Here is a 12116-nt window from a genome sequence, read left to right on the forward strand (position 1 = left end):
TTGGGGGAAAAAAATGATCAAATCTATGAAGGTAAGGATTTCAAAGTCGTTTTTGAAGACTTCAAAATTTGGGATTTAGGTTTAGGGTCAGGTTTTTTTATTTATTTATTTTTTTAGTTAAAAATGTTGACAACATCATTTTTTAGTTGAAAAAAAAAAAAGAAAAAGGCTCAGGTTGTTGCAATAAGGCTTTGAAGGCAAGATTAGGGTTTTGAAATGAAAGTTTTCAGATAAAGTTAGGGTTTGAAATGACAGTTTCAAGACCCGATTATGTCTTAAAGGATTGGTCATGTAAACAGGGTTCAAGTCTAGTTAAGACTTTAAAAAAACAAAAAAAAGGGTTTTGAGCTAGGTTTAGGGTTCCAAATATGAGTTTGGGTTTCCACCTCAGGTTTTGAACCGGCGTTAGGATTTTAAAAGCGTTAAGTTAGGCGCTCAAATGATGCTTTTCGAAATGTGAGGCCTGCTAATGCTAATGCTAATGCTAAGAAGTCACAAGCACATTGCCAGCCACTGTCGTCAGTGGTCCGCTTTTATCGTGAAAAGGGGCCGCTTGCTCTTTTATTGTGAAAGGGGCTCTTTGCTCTTTTTGGGGCTGGTTCACAAAGGCGCCATTGTCGTCTTATTGCACGTCATTAATTCCAATCCCCATCAAAAGACCCCCAGTGGCCTCCCCGGGGGAGCCCCCCCACCCCCCCCCCCTCCGGCCCCCCAGCGGGTCCTTCAAAGTTTGGGTCCAGAAGGTGCACGCGGCCTTTTCTGAAAGCATGATGGGGGGGGGGGGGGGGGTAGCCGCCGCCCCCCGCCCCGCCCAGCCCGGCCGCGACCATATGCTCGCTTTTAGGGCTTAAAGTCAATGCTGAATATTTTTATTGTGGAAAAGATGACGGGGAAGAAATGGCGGGCCACGGAAGGAAGGTACCCTCACTGCTGACAGCCGCTCAATTTGGAGTCAAATGATTGATAATGATTTTTACATCCGCCTGATTGGTTGCTTATTGATGACGCCATGAATCAAGCAGGCCAAGGTTTGATGTTTTATTTTGAAAAGAATAAGTTAAAACATGCAGAAAAGACACACAAACCTGCTTTTCTTTTCCGACTTGCTTCCCGCTGGAGATTTTGGTCGGCGTCATGCACACTTTTTTTTTTTTTTGTCTTTTTTTTGATCTTCGTCACATTACCGATCAATCTTCAAATGTTTCACGTCAGACAGACTGACCTTTGACCCTTGTGGAGGTTTGGCCCTCCAACTCCCCCCCCCCCCCCCCCAAAGTTCTCCCGCCATTTTCTGGCCGCCTGCCCGTCGAACACGCAGGACAGCGAGCTGAGACATGAAAAAAGACAACCGAAAAAAACAGAGGAGGCGCTACCTATTTCTTGCCTTTTTTTTCACATTTTTACCAGTTGTGCACCTTGTTCACACTTTTGCCTTTTTTATTGCTGCTTCCCCACCCTTTTAAGGAAATAAGTGGGGAAGGCCAGCAAAAAAAAAAAAAAAAAAGCAAAGACATCAAAGATAGGCAAAGGTTGAAGTATGTACCTTTTTCCTGACGATTTCCCTGCCCCCCCCCCCCTTTTCCTGCCTGTTTTCTTGCCTTTTCCCCATCCTTTCCTGCACCTTTTCCCAAGCTATTTTCCCAGCTCGCCGCCCTGCGTGGCTCAAAGTCAAGTCACACATTTTCCATCGCATAAGTCTCAGGAAAGCGCGACCGGCGGGCGACTCACTGGCCGCACCCCCGCTCATCTAAAGGTGTGAAGCCGCAACGGCTTTGCGAACGCGCATTCGGGCGAATAAAAGCCGACTTGGGGAAACTTTCGACCGACCGAGACTCATTGTCGACAGCACTTTGTGTTGCCGGGTGGATTGATGTGAATGCGTGAAGCCGCAACGGCGATGTCCCGGCTCTCGGCGATGCGGTGTGAAAAGCGCCGGTGAGCCGTTTGCGCGGGTTCTGTCCGGCCAACGGGAAGTGCGAGGGTAGGGCCACTCGTGAAGTGGCGTTGAGGACAAGTAGGGCGCCCTGAAGGTGGGGTTGCTGGGGTTGCGGTGCCACGAGGACAAAAGTGAGATTGTTGATGGCTCGGTGAGCCGGGGAGGGGGGGGGGGGGGGGCATCTCGATTGGATGACATATCTGCCAGTCCCGGAGGTTTGAGGGTGTCGGCCCCGCCGCCGCCGCCGCCGCCCCCAGAACTGACCGAAGGAGGTGTTCCCAAAAAAAAAGCTAGTAGAGGATGTGTGTCTGTTTCCGCGCACGTGTTCTGTGATTTGCGGCTCCCTGGTGGCGGGGCGCCACCGTTCCCCAGAAGCGTAGGTCCACTTTTGGGTGTTGGCAATTTTGGCGCCCACCAAATGAGGGCGCCGTTGGGGCCGGCCCGGAGCAGGGCAGCGGGGACGTGTCGGCCAGTCCCGGAGGCTGACGGCCACTCCGGGGCACAGTTTGCCTTGTCGGCCATATCGGGCGCCGGGACTGACTGAAGGTTGGCAAACGGCGGGAAAAAGGGCAGGAAATGCGTCGGCCGGCTGTCCTTCCGAGACGGCGGTTCGACGTCCGCCCGCAACGTTTCGGGCCCCCGACGCCCTACGAGGTGTTGAGCAGGGCTCTGGTACAGGCCCCCTGGTAATAGGGCGCCTCCAGAGGATCGCCGGCCCTCCCGGCGCCGTAGGACGAGTACTGCAGGGCGTCGTAGGCCCTCAGGTCCAGTTTGTGGTGCTCGGGGGACGACATGAGGTTGTTGATGGAGAAGGGGTGGTTGAAGGCGTAGTGGGCGTCGCCCTTCAGCTCCATGCCGTGCGGGGGCAGGCACAGGGCCGAGAGGAGCTGCGGTCCCGGCAGCTTGGCGCCCTCGGGGCCGGGGGGAGAGCAGCGGCTGGACGAGGGCAGCGGGGACGCGTCGGCCAGTCCCGGGGTTTTGAGGGCGTCGGCGCAGGGCGAGCCGCCTCCGCCGCCGCCGCCGCCGCCGCCGCCGCCGCCGCCGCGCTCCTTCCTGCCGTCGGCCAGGTTCTTCCTGTCGCACTTGAAGCGCTTCTGGCGACGCAGGTAGCAGCCGTTCTCAAACATGTTGCCGGAGTCGGGGTGCAGCGTCCAGTAGGAGCCTTTGCCGGGTTTGTCGGGCGAGCGGGACACTTTGACGAAGCAGTCGTTGAAGGACAGCGAGTGTCGGATGGAATTCTGCCAGCGTTGTTGGTTGTTCCGGTAGAAGGGGAAGAGCTCCATGATCCACTGGTAGATCTCGCTGAGGGTGAGCATTTTGCCGGGCGCCTGCTGGATGGCCATGGTGATGAGCGAGATGTACGAGTACGGCGGCTTGGCGTGGGGGTAGCTGCGCCGCAGCGGCTTGGTGTCGCGGCCTCGGTTCAGGTTGAGGTTCAGGCCCCCGCCGCCCCCGACGCCGCCGCCGCCGCCGCCGCCGCCCCCATACTGGGCCCCGGGACTGACGGCGCCGTACGCGTGGTGGTGATGCTGCGCCGCCCCCTGGCCCGCGCCGCCGCACGGGCTCATGGCGGCGCTCATGCCGCCGTTTCCCAGACAGGACACGCCCATCCCGGACACGGGGGCGGGGCTCATGCTGGGCCCGCCGTACGGCATGTTGAAGGAGGCCGCCGCCGCCGCCCCGCCGCCGCCGGCCGACATGTAGCCGGACACCGAGCCCATCCCCAGGCCCGCCGCCATCGGCGAGTACACCTGCGCGACAGGAAGTAGGCACAAGTCGGACATGGCTCGCCGGCGACTCAAGCGCTTCACATAATTGACGACGTGATGAATGAAAATTGAGTTCAATGTGGTTGAAAGTGATTCGAGTGAGGCGCACATGGTGGTCAGTTGACACGGACAAGGAAAGTTTCAAGCTCGGGTTAGGGTTTCAAAGTAGGGTATCAAGCTAGGGTTAAGGTTTCAAACTCGGGTGAGGGTTTCATAGTAGGGTTGGAGCTAGGTGTAGGATTTGAAGCCAGGCTTAGGGCTTCAAAGTAGGGTTTCAAGATAGAGTTAGGGTTTCAAAATTGGCTTGTAAGGCACGCTTTTGAAGTAGGGTTTCAAGATAGCGTTTGAATTTCAAAGTTGGGTTTTAATCTTGGGTTAGTCTTTCGACGTAAGCTTGAAAGAGTTTAAAAGTTGGGACTGAAGTAGGAGTAAGCTTTCAAAGTAGTGTTGGAAATTCGGCGTTGGATTTCAAAGAAGGTTCAAGCCAAGGTCAGGGTTCGAGAGTAGGCTTTCAAAATAGTCTTCTAAGTAGGGTTTCAAGATAGGGATTGGCTTTTACAGTCGGGTTTCAAATGGTTTCAAATTACGGTTTGAGGCCAATAATGTCAACGTTTCAAAGTAGGAATTGAAATTACGGTTACAATTTTAAAGTAAGGTTTCAATTTAGGTTTGTGTTTTCAAATACACTTTTCAAGCTTGGCTTCGGTTTTGTCAGGGAAATGATTGACAGTTGAGATTGATTGATTGATTGATTGATTGACGGGGCCGGCCGTGATGATCGACACGTGGGTCGTTCCAGTCTTGACGCTCAGCATTTGACCGCACGCGTCCTCCATAGAAAAATAAAATCTATTTTAAGATGACATCATGTCATCATGAGCAATAATTGTCAAATTCCATCCAAACATGACCTGCAAGTATCTTTTAGTAGCGAGTGTGTGCGCGTGCGTGTGTGTGTGTGTGTACATAGGTTTGGGGAAATGTTTATGTTGGCGCCCCCGTGCGGTGAACTTGCACCTGCTGGCTCCCTTTTCAAGCCTTTTTGTTTGTTTCGCTCCTTTTTCAACAGGCCAGATGTTTTATTTTTATTTTTATTATTATCATTATTATTATGATGAAAACACAAATATATCTTTTTTTTTTTACCACCGTTTGTGTTCCGACGTGTTTTTTTTCCTCAGCGGTTTTGTGTCATTGTGGACTTTGTGATGTTTTTTGCATTATTAATTTTCTTTGGGATTTTTTTTGTAAGTGATGATTTTCATTTTTATGTGCAGGCATTTTTGTAGCCCGTTTTTAACCATGATTTTGTTTACTTTTTCAACACTGTTGATTTTTTTCCCCACGTGTGTGTGTTTTGCTCACTATTATTTTTCACACTACCGATGAAGGCCCAGGTGATTTTGTGTGTAAGTTTTGAACTCGATTGATTTTGTGGTGTGTGATTTGATTCATCAAGCTGCGTTTTTTAACGCTTCAATTAGTGTGTGTGTGTGTGTGTGTGTGCGCGCGCGCGTGTGTGTGATTTTCAACTGTTGATTTTCCGTTTGTATTTTATGAAAATTTCATTTTGGCCGAGCTTTCCGAACACTTATTTTATTTTTTTACAAGGCATTTTTCTTCAGACTGTTCATTTTGTTCAAACGTGTGTTTTATATATTTTTGTTTACCGCAGTGAAAATCGCGCGTGTGTGTGTGCGTGCGCGTGTTTGTGCGTGTGTGAATTATAACACTACTGTCATTTTGATTGTTATTATTTTCATTGAACTTTTGAAATCGTTCACAATCGTTTCTTTTGTTTTCTGAACTTTCTGGATTTTTTTTTTCAAAGTGTTTAATTTATTGATGGTGTTTTAAATATTGACAATTAAAATGAAGGTGTTTTGTTTCGTCGCTATCTGATGGACGTTGTGAGAAGTGAAACTGTCACGCGTGGAGGAAATCAAACGAAAAAGAAAAAAGTTCCGAGTGAAAACGTCATTTTGGTTTTGATTTGTTGTCTTTTTGCCTTTTCTTGCTTCGCCGTCATTTCAACGTCAACATCATTTTTCTACGTCTTTCTTTTGTTCTTGTCCTTTTTTTTCACGGCTTCTTGTTCGTTTTGAATCGACGCACATTTTGCATCACATTTTCTCTCGGAGTTTAAATGTTTTGACATCCTTTTTTTTATTTTTTATTTGATGAAGTAACAAATGGTCCACGGTCTTAACAGGCAAGAAAATGTCAAACGTTGCAAGTCCGGCACAATTTCACGAACCTGCTGCTGGATGCCTTAAATTGATTTGGATGTTTTGAATCTTGTTTCAAATCTTTTGTGATCTCTGAAGTCTTCCGATCATGATCAAAATAAACGACGCGAGTATTTCGCACTCCATTCTCGTGTATGTATTCACCTTTAAACGCAGGAGGGCCATATTTTTGATCCTGTGAATTGTCACGCTTTTTTGTTGCTGTCGTCTCACTGACGCCGCCGCCGCCGTGTGAGCGACAATGTTGGTTCCAAGAGTTCATGTGCGCGATGGATGCAAAATGAAACGAAAGCCATTTCGAATTGAACATACAGTAACAAATGCTTTTTTATTTATTTATTTATTTTTGTTTTTTTTTTTAATAGGTTTGTGTGCCTTTCTCAGAAATCCAAAGTGCGCGTGGAGTTGGAAACTTTGTCACTGTCATTGTTGAGTCACTTTTGTTTCGGCGTAATTAAGCGCGTCAGTTTGCGCGGGAAAAGAAACGGCGTGCGCTCACCTCGTCGCTGTAGAAGCAAGTCCAGTCCGGAGCCTCCTGACCTTCCATCTTCACCGAGCCCAGCATGTCCCTCGTCCCAAAAACACCACGGCGCGTGACGATGACGACGCTGAGGAGGATGACGACGCACCTCCGCCACTCTCCTCCTGCTCCTGCTCCTGCTGCTCCTGCTCCTGCTGCTCCTGCTCCTGCGCCTGCACCTGCTCCTCTTGGTGCTGCTCTTGGTCCCGGGGCCGACTGGATGACTCCGAGTCAGTGAGGTGACGAGAAGAAGAAGAAGGGAAACTCCTCCTGTTGAAGAAGGTCCAGCCCTGCTCTTCCTCCTCCTCCACGTGCCACCATCATCATCATCATCATCGAGAATAAAACACTTCATACATCATTTGACACCTAGGCAAGTTTTATTTTAAAATATCATTGCTCTATTGTGCTTAAATATACAGTAAAATATAGAGCGTGATCAAAATATTTGAACAAAAATTACAGTGTGTATTTTTTAGCTACAACAATTTCACGTGAATGATGGGAACATTTGTGCTTTTAGTCAAAAATAAAGAGAAAAAAGGAAAATACAAAACAGGATTTCAATCGCCACAACTTTAATTCTCTTTTGACGGCACTGAATAATTATGAATACTAAAAAGAATGTTTTGTTTGAACTTGTATTTGCGCCCCCGCCCCAAAAAATAATAAAAATAAAATGAAGTATTTTTAATCTCAACGTTATTTGTTTGAACACGCAAGTTTGAAAAACAAAGACGAAAAAGAATGTTTTATTCCTACAACCGGGTCTCCGACTATATTTTATATGGCCGTATTTTATTGGAATACGTTTCAAAATTATGATTGCGTTTAAAAAAATAAAAATAAAAATCAGATTACAACATTGCAGGTTGATTTTGAACAACAATCTGGTCATTGTGATAAGAAGTAATAAAGCGCTTTCGTCATTGACCAGTTGATTTGCTGCCCATCATTTTGTTGACGTGTCACGTGAGGCGCGCTGAAACGAACCTGAACAATGACGTAATCCCCTCAAGTAATATCGAAACCACGCCCCCCGATTGATTGATTTGAGGTCCTGACCTGCTCCTGGGAGTGTGCGTGTAAAATTGTGCGACCATGTGCTGAAGATTGACAATCGGACGCTGCCCCCTGCTGGCCAATTGTGGAAACTGCAACGCGCATGGGGACAGCAGCCTACGTTACCCAGAATGCCTCAAGGCACGTCCCCTCGGCTGCCACCAGGGGGAGTGCTCTTAGTGCGTGTGCGTGTGCGTCTATGTATGTAAGCGTGTAGCTCAGTGTTTTCCCCAACGTGTAACCGTGTGTGTGTGCGTGCGCGCGAGTCACACGCACACAAAAAAAAGAAAAAAAAATCACCCTGACCTCAACAAAAAGCCAACAATCCATCACCGCTCCATAACTGTGATGTGATTGACGATGACAAGCCAACACTCATGTGGCCAGCTTGCCCCTTTGCTCCGCCTCCTTCTTCTTCTTCTTGCTCCGCCTCCTCAGGCAGCACCAAATCGTCACCCCGGCAACGAGGAGCAGAACCACCAGAACGACGGCCGCCCCCACCAGGGCCGGCACCAGCGTCCCTGAGAAGGGCCCGGGGGCGTGGCTCTCGGTGGGCTCGCACGCCGTCCCGTCCTCGGCGCACACGCACTTGAAGGAGCCCGCCGTGTTCACGCACAAGTGGCGGCACCCTTGCGAGCCCGAGCCGGAGCACTCGTCCACGTCCACACAGTCGCCCGAGGTGTCCTTGCGGTAGCCGGTTCCGCACGGGGTGCACACGGTGCTCAGGTTGGCGAGGGCGCCGCCCCGCAGACGCCACACTCCCGCCCGGCCCCAGCAGTGCAAATCCAGACGGACTTTGGACCAGCAGTCCACTTGGATCATGCTGCTGTTGTCAGGATCCAGACTGAGGAAACGAGCTCCGGCCACCACAGGGTGGGGGCACGAGCCAGACCCTGATTCTGGACCAGTGTCCTGGCCCGGCTCATCAGGTCTTCTTTCAGGTTCCTTAAGTCGAGGCCCAGCGGGTTCAGGTGGAGTAGATTCAGGTCCAACAAAATCTGGTCCGGTGGGTTCCGGTTTTGGTGGCTTTGCTATTTCTGGGTTTTGCTCAGAGAGCTCAGTTACGGCCGGTTCAAGTGTAGCAGATTCAGGTCCAACACTTTCTGGTCCAGCGGGTCCAGGTGTTGGCGGCTCTGGTAGTTCTGGTTTTTGCTCGGACAGTTCAGGTCCCGCCGGTGCAGGTCCAGCGGATTCTGGTCTAGTAAATTCTGGTCCAGTTGTTTTGGGTCCATCGGGTTCAGGTCTTGCAGATTCGGGTTCAGCTGATTCTGGCCCAGGTCTTGCAGATTCTGCTTCGGCCGATCCTGGTCCAGCAGGTTGAGGTCTAGCAGGCTCAGGACTAGCAAGTTCAGGTCCGGCGAGCCCTCCGTCGTCTGACACCAGGTTGCATATGAAGTGATTCCTGGTTCTGCAGCTGAGGGGCACCAAGCCCCAGCCGGTGACCGCGGACCCCTCCGACTGTGCAACGAGTCCTGCACACAGAACTGAGGTGCAGGTCTGTTCCGGCTCGCGGGCCCAGAGGATCTCGGTCGCGTCCTCGCCCCCGTCGGTCCACTTGAAGCCCCTGAGAGGCAACGAGGGGACCACGCACTGGTTCTTGGCCTTTTTCAGTCCCACCCAGAAGGCGGGGGAACCGGCGGGCGGCGACTCGGCGATGGCGGCAAGGACTTGGGCCAGCTCCCGGGGTCTGGCGAAGGAGGCCAGACCGTGGGGTTGACACGCCTCCTGCGCCCGCTCAAAGGGGAGCGGAGAGTGACGCGGCGTGTAGCGCGGCCGCCGGTCGGGGCTGGCGGACAGCCATGTCAGGGTGGGAGTGAAAAGCAACAAGTGAAGGAAGACGGACCGGGACCGGGACCGGGCCAGCGGCAGCATGGCTGACTGCTCCTACCAGACTGACGAGGGAGAAACAAGTTGTCTTAGATTCTAGTGCTTGAGGTATACACACACACACACACACACACACACACACATGCCAAGGCTGCTCCATTATGAAAAAAATATTAATCATGATCCTTTTGTTCGGAATTGAAATCACAATTATTCAAACGGTGATTGATTTTGGGGTACAAAACAAGAAAATGTTTTAAACATAAAAAATATATATAAAGACAAATAAATGCAAGTTCCTTTTGGCCCAACAAAATTGATGAAATTAGTTATAAAATATTTATTTTTTAAAAAAAAGGTGCAAATGTATAAATTCAAGTATGATTTCCTTGTGTAAACAAACAGTGGACATAAATGCGTTTTTTTCGTGTTTTACGATGATGCCAACTTTGTAATTGTGGAGTGTCGTAATTGTAATTGATTTTCGATTAATTGGACTGCCCTAGTCCATTTGCCAAATGTATGTTATGAATTCACCGCTAACTTCGACTCGTTAGCGCTTCGTTAGCACGCAATGTCAAATCCTCAGCGCTTAGGATATTTTGTTAGCATAGCAACTGTTAGCCTATTTGCACTTGATCTCTCTCCAAATGTCTCATGTAACACACGCGAGCCAACGCGCCACACACGCGCGCGCACACGCTATGTACGTGCTAAGTTTCTCACGCGCGCACACACACACACACACACTAACTGGGATAAAGTACAAATGATGTCATTTGGATCAGCAAAAAAGTGTCGCAGCGGTTGGTGTGACTGACCTCGGTTTGACCCTGGAACAGATGAAGTGGTTCAAGTAGGTTTGAAATGACAAACAAGAGAAAATTCTTACCTGGAAACGCGTTCTTGGTTTCTTTCTTGCGTGGCTCCGAACTTGTCTCGCGCTGACTGGCGACTTCGCCCTGAGCGCCGAACGCCCCCTACGCCCCCGCCTCCCTCCGGACCACCCGTGTGCCCCGACTTCCTGCCGGGCCGGGAAGTGTGCGGTGCCTTGATACGGCCCAGCCGCCTTTTTGTTTCTTCGGGGGTCACGTCAACGCCGCTTTCATTCGACTTTGCTCCTTGTTGCAGATGGCAAGCCGGCTCATTGCAAATTCGCGAGCGCGCGCGCGCGCACACACGGCAACAGGAAGGATGCAGCTCATCTTGCCCTGCTCTAATTGATCTTAACAACTTGAAGGAAATAGTTGCGTCTCTGACAGGAAGCGCGCGCGTCCGTGATTCACTGACATTGAGCTCGCTCGTCCCATTGTTGTCGTGGCAACGCCGTTGCTTCCTGTTTCCCGGAGGAAACGTTTAAAAGAATGACAGGAAGCCCGAGGTCACTTGAGCGTGTTGTCATAGTAACAGGGCAGATTTCACTTTGGCGGAGTTTTGTGTTTTCGTCCACGTCTTCCGGAGTCATCACCAAGTATCGACTGACACTAGCTCGACGCTAGCTACGCGTCTTTAGCTTGGCCTAATCCAAGAGCGGCGCTCGCTCTGGTTGACTTTGCTTTAGCTACAAGCTCTACGTTTGTTTGTTTGTTTGAATTGGCTGTATAAACTAGGGGTGGACCGGTTATCGGCCGGGACGATATTCTGCATTTTGATCGATATCGGTATCGGCCTTTTTAAAATATTTTATGGCCGATAATAAATCCATTTAAAACTGTGTTGGAATCAAAACAAAGATATGCGAAAGTTTCATTTTGTCATTTTGAAATAACTTCATTTACTGTCGAAAACTATATGGAGCCATTTTTTTCCAAGTGTTTTCATTCCACTTTTTAAGACATGCCCTGGGTGCTCCCTGAACTTTTTGTTAGAATTTGGTAACAAAGATGTATATTGTCAAAAATGTGTAGTAATAATAATAACACCCAAAAAAAAAAAAAAACATTATACAAATCTGAAAAATTGTTCAATAAACATATGCTTAAAGACGTTTCCAGAAAGTTAGGATTTTATTTATTTATTTAATTTTGATGCCAATATTTTCTTTTTCACCAAAAATGAATATCGGCTCCAAATATCGGTTGACTACTTTGACTACTAATAAATCTGAAAAAAAAAAATATCGGTCTCTCTCTAGTATAAACACAACTCAATGAATACTACAGCTATGGCCAGTATGATGTTCTGCTGATTCACGGTCACGTCGTTGTTGGATAAATGAGATCTATCTTGCCCCACTAGGTCTATGCTTGTCCATCTTGCTTGGCACGAGAGCTAGAACTGACGTTAAGAGGCACGGGAAAAGCTTTACTAAGATCCAGACAGACCATAAAGCGCTATACTGTATATTGAGGTCTTCAAAAGGTCGATATAAAAGGTATATTAAGGTCCATCGTGGGTTTGTATAGGTCCATAAAGCTCTAGAAAGGTCCAAAAAAAAAAAGGTGCACATAGGTTTAATTTTGGTTCCAAAAAAGCTCTAGAAAGCTTGAAACGCGGCATTCTGATAAATATTGCATTTGTGGAGTAAGAGTTAAGCAGCAAAATCCACCCATCTCAGGGGGCGGCCATTTTGTCACTTCCGTCGGCTGAAAATGACATCACAGTTGCTCAGGTAATGGCCAATCACGGCTCAGCTGTTATCTGAAGCTGAGCCGTGATTGCTTGTCACCTGAGCAGTTGTGATGTCATTTTCAGCCGACGGAAGTGACAAAATGGCCGCCCCCTGAAATGGCTAAAAACAGGTGGATTAAGTC

General features: G+C 49.0%; 2 protein-coding genes across 2 annotated transcripts; both read right to left on the reverse strand.

Annotated features, from left to right (window-relative positions):
- Nucleotides 1–1288: 1288 nt before the first annotated feature.
- foxa1 (forkhead box A1) lies at nt 1289–6707 on the reverse strand. Its single transcript, XM_086050348.1, has 2 exons — nt 6454–6707; nt 1289–3687 (listed from the first exon to the last, which is right to left on the reverse strand). The coding sequence occupies exons 1-2, from the start codon at nt 6517–6519 to the stop codon at nt 2584–2586; spliced, it is 1170 nt and encodes a 389-aa protein (XP_085906474.1). The 5' UTR covers nt 6520–6707; the 3' UTR covers nt 1289–2583.
- Nucleotides 6708–6835: 128 nt separating this feature from the next.
- clec14a (C-type lectin domain containing 14A) lies at nt 6836–11924 on the reverse strand. The gene is made up of 2 exons (XM_086050347.1): nt 10256–11924; nt 6836–9428 (listed from the first exon to the last, which is right to left on the reverse strand). Exon 2 carries the CDS (start codon nt 9406–9408, stop codon nt 7912–7914), a length of 1497 nt encoding a protein of 498 aa, XP_085906473.1. The 5' UTR covers nt 9409–9428; nt 10256–11924; the 3' UTR covers nt 6836–7911.
- Between the last annotated feature and the right edge of the window lie 192 nt (nt 11925–12116).

This window comes from Filicampus tigris, chromosome 13, assembly GCF_054856515.1.
Source record: "Filicampus tigris isolate MCC_2025a chromosome 13, RoL_Ftig_1.0, whole genome shotgun sequence".
Taxonomy (NCBI): Eukaryota; Metazoa; Chordata; class Actinopteri; order Syngnathiformes; family Syngnathidae; genus Filicampus; species Filicampus tigris.